The 15876-nt window shown below is 28.6% G+C and overlaps 1 protein-coding gene across 1 annotated transcript; it reads left to right on the plus strand.

Moving 5' to 3' along the window:
- The first annotated feature begins 711 nt into the window (after window positions 1–711).
- LOC111282600 (galactan beta-1,4-galactosyltransferase GALS3-like) lies at window positions 712–4236 on the plus strand. The gene is made up of 2 exons (XM_022870752.2): window positions 712–2037; window positions 3533–4236. Exons 1-2 carry the CDS (start codon window positions 860–862, stop codon window positions 3876–3878), a joined length of 1524 nt encoding a protein of 507 aa, XP_022726487.1. The 5' UTR covers window positions 712–859; the 3' UTR covers window positions 3879–4236.
- The last annotated feature ends 11640 nt before the right edge of the window (window positions 4237–15876 follow it).

Consider the following 15876-nt stretch of genomic DNA (forward strand, 5'->3'; position numbering starts at 1 on the left):
AAATAGATAGAAAAATAAACCTATGAACTTAATTAAAATGTACGAAGACTTTTGGGTTTTAATTAGGATTAATTATTTTTGGATTGTAATTTAATTTTTTTTAATTCAATAAATGAACATGGGACATGCGTAATCAAAATGTAAGACTTTTCTTGCCCTTGATAATCGGTTGGTCACTATGGCATTTTCTCCCCAGCTCATTCTCAAAGTGGGAACAGTTAATAGTGTTAAAGATCATATGAAACAATTTGAATATATGCTTACAAATCCTCCGATATCCACAAAATCCTTTCTGAAAGAAAAGAAATTCAAAATTAGTAAGTTTACGCACATTATTCAACTAATTAAATCACCAAATAAACATAGATTACAAGAAAAATATTTTTTTATAAAAGAATATCCTAGTTTAAAAAAAATTACCAACGTTAAAATTTAAATTTTATATTTAATATAAATTACTGTTTAAAGTGTACATATATATTAATTATATAAATTTTTAATTTAAAAAAAATCTTCATAACTACGTTTTTTTTATTTTAATAATTTATTTATTTTTCACATCGGTGTTTAATATATTGCATTTTAATACTAAATAATAATATTATTTTCTTTAACAAAATTACTATATTACATTTTATAATGATGCGTGTATAATAAGAAATTAAAAAAAAAAAAAACAAAATTTAAAAGACCGACACGGAGAGACAGATCGAAAGAGCGAGTGAAATCGACAAGAATTGCTTCTTCTCTCATCCCTGCTCCTCAAACAAGGCTTCCCCGTCAATCTTCTTCTGGTTGTGAGACCGCGAAAGAGAGAGATAGAGAGAGATATTCTTTGGTTGCCTACTTGCTCTTTGCAATGGGAAAAGAGAGATCAGCTGCTGCCTCAGGAGAGAAGCACAACAAGATGCTGGTTGGGGTGGTATGCAACTTCGCTGCAGAACTCAAGCTCTTGTTAACCGCACTCCTCATCCTTTGTTCCCTCGCTACCCTCCTCCAGTTTATCCCCTCACGCTTTACCATATCCGCCTCTGATCTCCGCTTCTGTATCTCTCGCATCGCCGCCGCTGGCCCCACTACCCCCCCCACCCTACCTTCTCCCCCCTCTCTTTTTCATAATTATACCCAGAAAGAAACAGATGAGGTCCTCCCCAGCGGCATCATACGCCGCGCATTCAACCCCTACGGTGCAGCCGCCTACAATTTCATCACCATGGGCTCCTACAGAGGCGGCCTCAACACCTTTGCCATTGTGGGCCTCGCCTCCAAGCCCCTCCACCTCTATTCCCGCCCCACCTACCAATGCCAGTGGCTCCCTTTCAGCAGTAATAAAGAAAACGACACCAACATAACTAGTAGCCTTAGTTACAAGATCCTCCCTGACTGGGGATATGGCCGCGTCTATACTGTGGTGGTTGTGAACTGTACCTTTCCCCAGCCCATCAACCTTGACAATTCTGGAGGGACACTACTTCTCCACTCCTCCACATCCGGAGGAGGTGACTCCAAATTCAACCTCACCGACACCATCCCTGCCTTGACAGAACCAACCGGCACCTTCAACCTTTCCCTCTTCACCTCCAAGCCCAAGTACGATTACCTTTACTGCGGATCCTCATTGTATGGGACACTGAGCCCCCTGAGAGTGAGGGAGTGGATAGCCTACCACGTCAGGTTGTTCGGGGAGAGGTCTCATTTCGTTTTTCACGACGCGGGTGGGGTCCACGAGGAGGTGTTGGAGGTTTTAAAGCCTTGGATGGAGCTTGGCTACGTTACCCTTCAAGACATAAGGGAGCAGGAGAGATTCGATGGGTACTACCACAATCAATTCATGGTGGTGAATGATTGCTTGCACAGATACAAATTTATGGCAAAGTGGATATTCTTCTTCGATGTGGATGAATACATCTATGTGCCTCCCAAGAGCACCATTCGTTCTGTGCTCGATTCCCTTTCCGACTATTCTCAGTTCACTATTGAACAGATGCCTATGAGCAGCAAGCTTTGCCACTCCGTTGACGCTGCTAAACGTCACAGGTATGCTTCCACTATTAGTATTTTATTTTTATTTGACGAATTCTGTAATCGCTGAAATTTCAATTTGATGCCAATCCTATTAGGAAAAAGATTAAATGAATCATACATGTTAGATCGTGGTGATTAAAATTATAAGCAAAGGTCTGAATTTAATTAATCCTTGAAATACCAATCCTTAGCATAGCATAGGGAAAAATCAACCCTTCTCTTTTTGTTAATTTCCCCAGCTAATAGTCTGATTTATGCATCCATTGTAATTAATCTTGTGGTGGTTGATTGATTGCAACATTTTACAATTGATGTTGAAGGTTAGAACTAAAATCAAGTGCTTTTTACATAGTTGTAGTTATTTTACCCTGTGATGGTACTTTGAGTCTTCTTTCTCCTGATTGTATTAGGGCAGGTGGAAGTGGGGTGGGTTCCAAACTTGTTCTAAATTCATTGTTTTATGCTCCTGATTGTATTAGGGCGGATGGAAGTGGGGCGGGTTCCAAACTTGTTCTAAAGTCATTGTTTTATCTTCTTGACTAGGACCCTCGTTATTCGTTTAAATACTATCCTACCAATCTGATTAAAAAAAACTATCCTACCAGTGTTGTTGGTTCAAAAGTCAATTTATTTTAGGGAAGATTACAATTTGTCCTTCAATTGCTGATGTTCTATTCTTCAATAAGACACGTTGAGATGTTAGCCATCAAAATTTTGTAAATTGAGCTAAAGAAAAACTAGTTAGTGTAATGAAATCAACTTGGAAATAAACAACAAAATTCGGAAAGTTGTGAATCTTGAATCATGTTGATGCTGAAGTCAAATGTGAGATTAAGACAGGTACTGTGGCTCAAATATAAAATTTCTCAGATTGAGACTGAGTTGTTGGGATTATGTGAGATAGCTTGGAACTAGTTTCCTGTTTGCTGAAATCTCTATTTCGAAAGTGATAATCATGGAGAGATTTATTGAGCTTCTCTCCATGTCCTTATTTTGGATAGGTTTGAAATGTTCTGCAGATTGATGTTTTTCAGATGGATTATAGGTGGCTATTTATCAATTTTGGTGAATGTGGTGGAAATAGCAGAAAAGTAAACAAATAAGCCAACGGTGCAATCAAAGGATTTGTCATAATTTACTGCTGCTACAGTTAGTTAGGTATATTACCAGGGGAATCAAAATGCATATTCCATATCCTGTTAATCGGAATGCAACTCTGATTTTCATGCCCAACAGATTACTAGTTTTGATAAGAATAAACGGCTGTATTGAATATCTATGCCTATTGTTGACCAAAAGAAAAAAAAAACAGTTTCCAAGCCTTTAGCTTGGTGGTTAAAGGCATTTGAGAGGATATTAAGAGTCTGATTTTGAATCAGATCTTCTTCCCTTTCCTTTATTTATACTAAGATTTTGTCCTCTTAATGTAATCAAATATATATATATATATATATCTTTAAATTCAATATAATCTTATTTGTCGGTTATTGTAAAATGCAATCCTCAGGAAATGGGGCTTTGAGAAGCTTGTATATAGAGATGTGAAAAGAGGAATAAGGAGGGACCGCAAATACGCAATTCAACCACGCAACGTGTTTGCAACGGGGGTTCACATGTCGCAGAACCTAGCGGGCAAGACCACCTACAAGACAGAGGGCAGGATCAAGTACTTCCATTATCATGGAACCATCGCAGAAAGGCGCGAGCCATGCCGATACCTGATCAATTCCACGGAGATCAACTTTGAGAAAACCCCTTATGTTTTGGACACAACCTTGAGGGATGTTGCTGGGTCTGTCAAGAAATTTGAGCTCAAAATGATTGGAACTAGGTTACAAAACACTCGCCAATAGTTAGAGCAACTTTGCATTGGGTTTCTTTTTCTTTTCTTTTCTTTTTTTTTTTTTTTTCTTTTTATTTTAATTTTGTGGTTATTTAATTAGATGGTTGGGTAGGACAGGGCAATTTATTGGGAGGGTTTAGGGTTCGTTTTTTAATTTTTTTAATTTTTTTTGTGTTGATAGATTTATAAAAGTAAATAATACTCCAGATGGTATATGAAGCCTGCTTGATATAGTAGGAGAGGGGGAGAGAGAGAGAAAAAGCCGTTGCATTCTTTATTTAGTTATAATTAAATTTAACGTATTCAAATCGATGTGTTGACAATTTTATGCTTTTATTAAAAGGAGAAAGGAGGAATAATTTGGTTGATTAGCTGTGTCCGATTGGGATGGAGGACTTTCTGGTCAGGAGTGGGGCCCAGCACCGCCAAGCGCCAGTGGGAGGTTGCCAATGTGCGTGGTTCGGCTTGCTTTGTTGATTTTATTATTATTATTATTATTTTACGAGGTAATATCATGGATTTATTCTATCCTTCAAAATATATTCCAAGGAAGGCAGAAGGTGGTATGGTATGTATATGGGTGGGTCATATTTTATGGTTTTGGACAAGTCCAAAAGGGCCACGCCACTTATTCTCATCATCTAACTAATCTAAGATACTTTTCTTTTCTTTTGACATTTGTGAAATTATGATTTAGCCGCCTAAAGACAATGATGATGAGTATGAGGCCCATAGAGGAGTGGAATTAGGAAAAACAAACGGTGTAAGTGTTGAAATATGAAGAGGTTTGAATGAAAAAACCAAAGAGTGTCAAATATGGGGACTTGAATGCGAAGCAACGTAAGGTTCATTTTTTATTTTGGTGTCCCTCCCACGACAAAATTAAAAAGCGTTAGGTTATGCCTGGTGAAGGTGGGACTGGCTTTGCTTGCTTGGTGGTCCCACTCACTCACTCACGTGTTTGTTTTTTAGTTTGTTTACAAGTTATTATTATTTTAACCATTAGAAATCGACACCCCGCTGAATTATTTTTTTTATCAAAATTTTTATTTTTATTATTTATCAATTTTTTGTAATTATTTTAATATATAAATAATAAATAATAAAATAAATAAAAATTTTATACAGTATTAAAATTAAGATACGTGTAGCATTTCATTTATTGTGATTATAATTTTTTATACTATATCTTCAATGTTGTATTTTTATTAATTATTTGATCAAATGTATAATTTTAAATTTATTATAGTTTATAAATTTTTTGTAAAAATATTTAAAATAAAATAAAACTAATTTTATTTTATTTTATTATAGTAATTTAATATAGAGTTAAGTTTTATGTGTTTAATTTAATATGTAATTTAACAAGGGTATTACAATAATTTTATAAAATATGACACATCACATTTTAATGAAATGATTGCAAAAGTATTTTAATAATTTAATATGTATTTAATATATAGCTAATTTTATATTATATTAAAATTTAATATGTAATTTAATAGTAGTATTATAGTAAATTTTAAACGAAATACCACATGTCACATTTCTATAAAGTAATTGTAATGATATTTTAATAATTTAATATGTGATTAATTTTATCTCATGTAAAAATTTAGTACATAATTTTATAAAGACATTATAGTAAATTTAAAATAAAATACCACATATCAATTACTTATTAACACTCATAAAAATATTTTTATAATTATTGTATGAGGAATATTTTATAATTTTTGATCGAAAAACATTTTCATAATTATGATTGGAGAGATATTTGATAGTTGTTGCCAATTATGGTGTGAGATATTTTTGTACTTAAGATAAAAAGGATCATTATAATAATTTTGATTAATTGTGGTAGGAGGGTCATATATTGTATAATCATATACAAGAGTTTTTTTCTAATTATAGTGAGGGGCATTATAATAATTTTTGTTTAATTATGGTAAAGTGGTTTTATAGTAGTTTTTTATTAATTATGATAGGAAATGTATTTTTGTAATTATGAGTGAAGGGATATTATAATAATTTTAATCAATTATAGTTTATGAAATATTATCGCAATTATATAATGATGGGTATTATAATAATTTTGATCAATTATGATAAAAGGCACATTTCTATGATTATGATAAGAGGGTATGATAATAATTATGAGTAATTATGAGAAGAAGGATGTTAATTATATTCAAACATATTCTTGCCTGTTGTTCAACCTTTTTTCAATGGCTTCTATTATCCTAATTATATATATATATGTTTTGTGTAGCATTTTTATTTGTGGCTTAGTTTAAGAATTGTTAGTAAGTTCATACGGCCAAAGTTATTAAACAAAAAGTTCAAAAGGCCAAAGCAGTAAATAAAAACGTTGGATTGAAAAGTTATTAGTATTGCATATAGGCCAAGCAGTTTATTGAATGAAGCCACAGGATATTTGTGTTTTTCCTTTGCAGGCTCTCATACTTATTCTCCAACAGCCTTCGTTAACTTATACTCATCGTGTACATAACATCCATAAAGATTTCATCTAGTTCTCGGGGAATGCCGTTTGCTGTAACAACTACCTCTGACATTAAAGGTAGTGCTATGTAGCTGAAAGGGATAAATTAGAGCCAGAGTCTAGGACGTCGATGGCGGCATGCCTAAATCATCTCAGTGTTTTTCTTTTCTTTTTCATGCGCAGATTGCAGCGTCTCTCTCTCTCTCTCTCTTTACATATTAAGGATACCACCTATTAAGAAAAGATACCATTAAAACAAAATAAATATACTTTTTTTTTTTGTACAACAATTAACAAATCATGCGAACTTAGGCCCTTCGCAGCCACTAACAAACTTCTCTTTTTTTGCTCCTTTGAGATTATCAGTTAATTCTTATTGATTTTTCCTCATTTTCCCCATTGCTACTGCCTAATTAGCAGGCAGCACTATCAGACTGTCTATCAGCTCCTTGCTCACTGGGCCACCTCGTGGTTACTAAAAAATGGGTCCATTCTCAAACCAGCCCACCAGGCTCAAGCCTCATACCCTCAATCACTTTTTAACTTTTGGATTTAGGGTTTAGAGTTCAAATTAATTCCACAACACATCAAGCATTGCCGATTCTGAATGCATGTATTAGAAAATAGAATGTATGGCTGCAACCATACTTTTTGTTAGGGCTTACAAGATTCTGTCCTTGAATGGAAATTAGGGCAAACTCCATTTGTAGTATCAAACTTTTTATATAGGTTTTATTTTAATTCTTAATTTTTAAATTATTTCATGATATTTTCAAATCTTTTAAAATGGTGTCAATATGGTTATTTAATCAAATTTTGCATAAAAATAGGAAAAAAATTACAACTTAAAGATAATTTATCTAAAATTATTATTTTTTACTATCATACTAAAATATATTTATTAGAAAATAATAAAACTTTTAAAAATTTTAAAAATGAAATAGAACTATCCTTTTTTGCCCCTTGTTTTCAAAATTCACCTGAAAATTAAGAAAAGGGGTACTTTAGTTTACTTCTTAATAATTTTAATAATTTTATTTTCTTTGTAATAAATACGTTTTAATATCATAGCAAATATAATAACTTTGGATCAATAATGATTTTATTTTCTTTCTTTATTCTAATTTAATCAAAATTTATTTTCCTTATATTTATAAATTTTGATAAAAATATAAAATTAAATTCTATTATGAATAAAGTTAGAATTAAAAAAAAGAAAGAAAGAAAGGAAACATATTCAAATAATGTGTTAACACTTAATTAAATAAAAGTAAATAATAATTAATAATTTAGAAAGTACATTTTTTAAAATTATTAATAGTATAATCTAGAACTCTCTAAAATTATGCCAACCTAACACAATAAATTTATTTATTATTATAATCTCTTGAGGAAATAGTTTATTATAAGTAATTCATTAAAGATCATTTAGCAATTGAGCATGATTCTTACTCTTTAAATTTAAAATTATAGTTAGAATGTAAACTTTATTAATTATTTAGTATATACAAGCTTGTTTTTTAGAAAATAAATAACAAACACTCAAGAGTCCAAATTACAATAACAATAACAAATTAAGCCTTATATCTCATAATTCTAAAATTGATTGTATGAGAGGCCCAAAAAGAAATCATCTTAGGTCATAGTTTTAAATTTTTTTATGCCACTCATTTCTATTAATAACAAGCTTTTCAACTATTTTTTTTTAACATTTATATCATTTCTTAATACTTGCATCTATATCTTTCGTGGCTTACTTCTAGAAGTTTTGGTATCTCCTAAATTTAAAAACTTATTTTGCATAATTGGTGCATAAATAGACTTAAGTTTCACATGTGCAGATAATTTCAAATAGCTTTCTTTAATCTTTTCCTTAATTCAAACTTACCCTAAATTTTCTAAAATCTCTTCATTTCTAAATTTGTCTCTTTTAATCTTATTACATATCTATCTAAATATTTTCACCTCAGTTACGTTCATTTCTTCTCATTTTGTTTTTTTAACTTGAAAGTCAAAATTATTTGAATATATTTCATTTCTTTCTTTTTTGTTAAAAATAATCTACAACTTTATTTTTAATTGGATTTAATTTTATATTTTTATCAAAATTTATAAATATTAGGGAAATAAAATTTCCTAAAATAAAATAAAAAAGAAATAGAATTAGGGTAATGGATTCATAATTATTACTTTTTGCTATCATAACAAAATATATTTATTAAAAAATAAAATTTTTATAATTATTATGAAAGAAAATAAGGTACCACTTTTTCCTTTGATTTTAAGTTGAATTTTCAAAATTAAGGGAAAAACGATAATTTTGTTTCCTTTTAAAATTTTAAAAATTTTATTTTTTTACTAATAAATATATTTAGATTATTCTGGTATGCATTATTTCTTTCTTTTTTGTTAAAAATAGTTTCTAACTTTATTTTTAATAGGAATTAATTTTATATTATTATCAAAATTTGTAAATATTGAAAAAATAAAATTTAATAAAATAAAATAAAAATAAATAGAATTAGGTAATGGACTCAAAATTATTACTTTTTATTATCATACTAAAATATATTTATTAAAAAAATAAAAATTTTATAATTATTTTGAAGGAAACTAAAATACAATTTTACCCTGGTTCTAGTTGAATTTTTAAAATTAAGAGAAAAATTAGATTTTCGTTTCATTTAAAAAATTTTTATAAATTTTATTTCCTTTATAATATCTACATTTTGATATGATTGTAAAGAATAATAATTCTGAATTCATTATTTTGATTTGTAATACCTTTTTATTTTTATGTAGAGTGATCATATGGACAACCTTTTAAAAAAATTTGGGACTATCATAAAATAATTTAAAGATTAAAGATAAAAATAAAACCCAAATTAAAGATTTAAAACTACAAGTGTGCTTTAGCATGAAAACTAATTAAATTTAAGCATATATGATAAGGAAGCTTCAAACATCCAAATTATTGTGTAATTCTAATTCAGCATTGACTGTTCGCAGATTGTAATCTTTCCCCATCTAATTAGCATGATTAATTAATGTCCACAGCCGTCAATTCTTAATAGATTTTTGCTTGACTTATTCTCGTTATTAAAACCAAACAAAAACAAAAAGAACAAGAAAAGAAAACACCCTCACCTATAGTCACCTTGTGTTTTTCAATCATTTTCGATAATTGAAAAGGAAAGATAATTAACGGTGAAAAAATCAAGAGAAATTAAAGGAACAAAATCCTCCGTTGCTGGATAGATTCCGGTTAGTACATCAGGTGTACAGACAAAAAAAAATGGACTGAGTCAAAAGAATAATTCCTTGTCGCCATTTTACTAGGTTGGAATCTTAACGCTTTTCTCAACGATATATGCAACTCCCAAACCCTTTCTCACGGGAAAAACCAAATTAAAAAAAAAAAAAAAAGTAGCGGATTGCTATTAAATTAATGATTAGTAGTAGCATTTTTATATATTGGTGGAGATGGAGTAATAGAAAATAGAAAATATATAGGGGGAGCAATGCATGGAAGAATATCTGACAAAAGATCATAGTGGGGTGCGCCCTTGCGGAAGCATTCTTGGGCACCACAAACACAAAAAGAAGAAGTTGATGTCTAGGGTTTTTCCTGGACGAATTTGATCCATGATCCATCTGATGAGCTGTGGTGCTGTCCTTTTTCTTTTTGTTCACCTATATATATATATATATATATATGTCACTTTACTTGTTTATGCATGCAGATGCAATGCTTGAACTCTTTAATCTTTATTTATTTTAGGGTAAGGACAGGCCAATAAAAATGATAGACTATCTCGATCCCCTCTGCTCCCCCATCATTCATGATATCACTTGTCCCAAACTCTGCCCCTCTCTCTCCTGCTGCATAGGTATCTACTTTCCTGCCCATCAAATTTCTCCAATTTGCAACCACCAGACCTAATTACACTTTCAATTTCTATCTGCATGGGATCAATTATTTTTATAGTATATCATATATAGATCTATATATCCCTCTTCTTATCCCATCCAATTTTTTTCTTCGCAAGTTGTGAAATGCTAACACTTTAGTGCACCAATGCTCAGATTTTACTAACTAAATTTTAACATCACTGGATAACTACCAACCAAGTTTCATTTAACTAGTTACATCCATATAAAATCAAGCTTCATTAAGTCAAAAGTTTCCAAAACACCTTAGAATTTGACTCCATTTTGTAACATATACTATATTTGTAATACATACTTATACATGCATCGCAAAACATAAATACAAACCTAGCATAGGGATAATATGAGAAAAGCATAGTCAGCCGAAATTAAACATGCCCCATACATACAAGATCCCTTCAAAAGTCATATATATATATATATAAGCATCTAATTAAAAGTGATTTGTGATTTAAAAAAGTTTGCTTTTGTACTGCCCTTTTTACTTCAACTACCTTAATTAATTAGCAGGATATCATGATTTAAAGTAAATGCAACTACTTTAATTAATTAGGTGATATGATCACATTGGGACTGCTTTAATATAGAAGAGGACAAAGACCCATGCTTCGTTTCTGGATTTGTACAAATTTAGATGTAATTTTTTAATTGAGTAAGATAAATTTAAAATATTTGTTTTGGATTTTATATAATTTAATAAATAAGTAAGACGATTTAAAAAAACTATTTTCAAAATCTATTTAATCTAGATGTAATTTTTTGAAAAATAAGCAAGATAATTGAAAAAAAAGTCTTTGTGCTACATGTATTATTATGAAATGCTTTACCACCATCAAAAAATAATTTCAATATTTAAAAAATAAAAACAAAAAAAAATCATTAATTTTGCCAAATCACTTTAAAATTAAAAATAAATAAATATATTAACTCATTTGATTTAATAGTTAGATTTCTCAATCCTTCTACAATTTGTCTTTCTTAACTTATTTCTCACCTCATTTTATAATACCTAAATTACTCCCACCATTTCAAAATTTTTTCAACGGTAGCTAATATTAAGTCATGCATACAACTTTTATAAATCGGTTTTATTGTTGTTCCGGCTGGAGCTGGGGGAGGGAGAAGATCCATCTCTCCAGTCCCCATGGTCCAATGGTCTTATTTTCTTTCCACTAGTGTTTCAAACACCAACTGGAGAGCGTGCTTCTCCAGTAGCCAGTGGGCAGTGTGTCCTTCATTGTGTGGCCCTCCACCCACTACTTGCGCTTAGGGAAGGCGCAGAAAAGCAGCCTATCAATGGACTTGCTTTTACTAGGACAATAACATTATTGCCCAGTTATATACATATACATATACATATATATGTTATCATTCGTTTTAGGTATGGACATAACAACAAGCCTTTTAATTGCAGACAAAGCAAGAATTTGAAATGAACAATAAGAGAACAAACTGGCAAAGTAAAACCAACTTTTTTTGTAAGATTTATTTATGTATAGATATTAGAGACAAAATATAATTAATATTTATATATAGTGGATGACCAGCCACCTTAACAGTTTGGGTTGGGTTGCATCTGCGAAAAGTTATATGTAGTGTATAATTATTTTTATTAATTCACTTCATTTATTAGGATAAAAATATTTTATATATGAAAAGGGTTTAATTTTATTTATATTTTTAAAATTTTTTTAAAATTAAATTTATAATTCATTTGAATCAAAATCACTTTTTAAATTTAATAATTATAATTAAAAAAAATGTAAAAACTACACTAATATATATATATATATATATATATATATGAGATGTTAGAGTCAAAAGTAAAAGTATGCTTCCAAGGGCTAGGAACTCTGGAGAATAAGGAAGATGGAAACACGTGTTCATATATATATATATATATATATGTATGTATGTATATTGTCGTGAGGTTCTCATCTCAGGAATATGGCTCTCATTCCTTATCAATAGCTTTTTCTTCTTTTACTATTCAAAAAAGGCATGCTTTTATGTACTCTATAATCTCTAAAATATTCTTCCAAATCAATTTAAGAGCACTGTAGGGTCCTTATTCAATCTTCATTGATGTGTTTCACTTTAACATTTAAATTAAAAAGAAGAAATTGGAAATCAAATGTTCATTAGGGCAGGCAAGAAAACGAGGCTAAAGATGTGTACTTGCAACTACTTGGAGCAATGAGTTGATTGAGGAATGCAAAGTGAGATAAGATATAAAAATAACACCAAAGAAAGAGAGAGAGTCGTTATGCTCACAGAAAAGAGAGAAGAGATATTTTTTTTAAAGGTAAATTACATAAAATTAGTTTGTGGTTTTAGGTAGATTAATATTGACTCATGAGATTTAAAAATTGATACTTAATTATTTTATGATTTATTTGATTATTTTTTTACCCAAAATCGTAACATTTTTCATTTTTTTTAAACTTTTTTTTATTTTTATTTTCTCTCTCCAACATTCTCTAATCTTTTCTCTAATTTATTTCAACATAGTTAACTCTAAGAACAAAATCCAATTTCTGATGAAGCCCACCATAACATCCACCAATTGCCGTCTATTTCATCGTCTATGCATCACTTGTTGTTCACTGTATTGCCAGTCAATATTCCTTTCTTTCTTTTTCTGTCTCTGTTTTAAAATTAAAAAATTCTCAAAAAATTCAAACCGAAACTCACAAAAAATATAAACCTTTAATAATGAGTTGTTGTGGTTATTATGTGAATTTATAATTATTTTGTGGGTATATTGGGTGTGGTTAATTTAAGGTGGATTCAAGCTCTACAGGTTTTTTCGTGGCTGCTGGGTTTATTTTTGGGTTTTTTCGAGACTATTTGCTCTATTAACGGTTGTCTTTGAAAATTGGTGTGGTTGTCAAATGAAAATTTAACACATGCGAACCCAAATTCGCACACAACCAAAAAAAATTTATATACAATACCTCGTAAATCCAAACCTAAAAATTGAACAAAGCCTAAATCAGCAAAAAGTCGAAAAGTAGAAATCCAACAAATCCATAATCCAATCGTACAAATAATACATAAGAAATAAGAAGGGTTCCTTTTGAAGTTTTCGAATACTTTGAATCAGTGGTTAGAAGGCTAATGGAGAAATTAAATAAAGAAAAAAGAGTAAATTGTTGGAGGAGAAAAAAAAACAAAAAAATTGGAAATAATAGAAAAAGTTAAATTTTTGGGTAAAAAATAAATAAAACAAATTATAAAATAATTAAGTGTCACATTTTAAATCCTATGGATTACTTCAAATTTATTTTAAACCATAAGGTGATTTTATGTAATTTAACATTTTTTAAAGCCAAATCAAAATTTCATATTAATGAGCATAAGGAGAACAATGATAGAATCAAGAGTCAACCTGAGAGGGAGAATTAATGTAGGCAAACATTTAGAAAATAAATGGGAGGGGGTAGGTTTAGTTTCCAAATGTATAATTAATTTTAATTTGCTACATATAAGTATAACTTTAAATTTTATTTAATTAATTTTGTTTTTATTTTAATAATTCGTATATGTTACCTATTAATTAGTTGTCTAATAGTAAGGGCTATTTTAGCATTGTTGTTAAAAAAAATGAGTTGGAAAAAATACTTTTAAAAAACGTGATTAAAATTTTAAGTGTTTGGTATTATTGTAAGAAAGTGATATGAATAATTAAAATGTTTTTAAAAAATATGAATAAAATAATAAATATTATAAATATAGGGATAATAAAGTGATTTTTTAAAACCTAAATGCATTTTTTTTCATTGTAAAAGCACTTTATAAAAAAATTTTTGATTTGGGTTAAAAATCAAGCCTTTAAATTGAAAAGTTAATTTTTTTTTTTTATTTAACATTGCTTTTTGATTAAAAATAAGTTTTGAACACAAAAAATACTTTCAATAGCAACATTAAAAGGGCACCTCATAAATAGGAGAAACTTTCAATAGAATATCCATATCTAATTATTTGTAAATTTCAGAATGAAATTAAAATTTATGGTATCAATCAAATATTTTATTTTATTTTATTTGAAACATATGCCAGATGAAAGTTTTTAGCTTGCACATAATGCTTTCGAATGGACTTAAACTTGTATTAATTCATAAATGATGTGGATTAAAGAAGTAATTATATACAGCTGGTCGCCCGAACTATGTCATAACCATCTCCATACTTAACCTTAATTACTCCACGATCGGAGAAAAGGGCATACAAATTAAATCACAAGGTAACTAACAGAATAAAGTAAGTATTTAAAAAAAAAAAAAAAGAAAAAAAAGTAAGTTAAGTACTTTAAAAAAATACTAATTAAATCACAAGGTAATTAAAAGAATAAAGTAAGTATACTTAAAAAAAAAACTAAAAAATAAAGGAATGTGTGATTAGACATCCCACAAAAAATTCAATTATTTCTATCTATATATTTCTACTTTATCATTAATGATTACTACTAGTCTTTAATTCTCATTATAATTATTGCTTTAACAGAACGTATGCGAGTCTGTGTCAGCATCACATTTATAATCGCAAAAAATATCGTAAGATTTTTTTATTAGGACAAATCATTTCAAAAAGAGATCAGAAATGCATATATATATATATATATATATATATAAAAGTAGGTATTCATTTATATTAATATAAATTTTACATTTTTTAATTCTTAAATTTATTTGTCTTAAAAATATTTTAAATTTTAATCATTTTTATTTAATAATAAAATATAAAATTTACATTAATGTAAAATTTTTTCAAATATTAAAAAAAATCTTAACTGAACTAATAATAAAAATCTAGCAAGAAAATAAAAAAGAACTAATATTAAAAAAGAATAATCATAATTAAATAAAGCTATAAATAATAATAGTATTAATGAATTCAAAGATAATTATTTTAAAGTATCATGGTTTTTTTTTTTTTTTTTGTGAGAGTAAAATTTGTTATTTAAATAAATTTTATTATGAAAATATTAAATATTGTATATCTATATATATGCTAATATAAAAATAATTATATATTTTTTAATTATAAAAATTAAATATATTAAAAGTAATTATTAATAACCTACATAATCTAAATGTATATTGGCAAGTGTTATTGATGATTTGATTTGCATTTCATATTTAAATATTTATATTTTGATTTAGCATATATTGATTTAATAATTTCATTTTCGTAATTTTTATTATTCTTGACATTTTAAAATAATTTAGTCAATTGATCATTTTTTATTATTCATTACTTTTTAAAATAATTTTATAAATTTAATTAATGCATAAAAATTAAACATTATATAAGTAAAATAAAAAATATGAAGAATGGGTAGGTATCTTAACTACAATTGAGTTTAATCAATTTAATGAACTTAGTCCAACCTGCCTCTTATTTTCTTTTCTTTTCTTTTTTTTTAAATTTCTGGTGACTTAACCTACTAATTATTTATCTTAAAACCACTTAGCCTACTAATTAAAACATTATTGTTTAGAAATCTACAATATATACATGAAAAAGCCGTAACCGTAACCGTACCTCATTT

Source organism: Durio zibethinus, chromosome 5, assembly GCF_047325235.1.
Source record: "Durio zibethinus cultivar Kanyao isolate XHJ-2024 chromosome 5, ASM4732523v1, whole genome shotgun sequence".
NCBI lineage: Eukaryota > Viridiplantae > Streptophyta > Magnoliopsida > Malvales > Malvaceae > Durio > Durio zibethinus.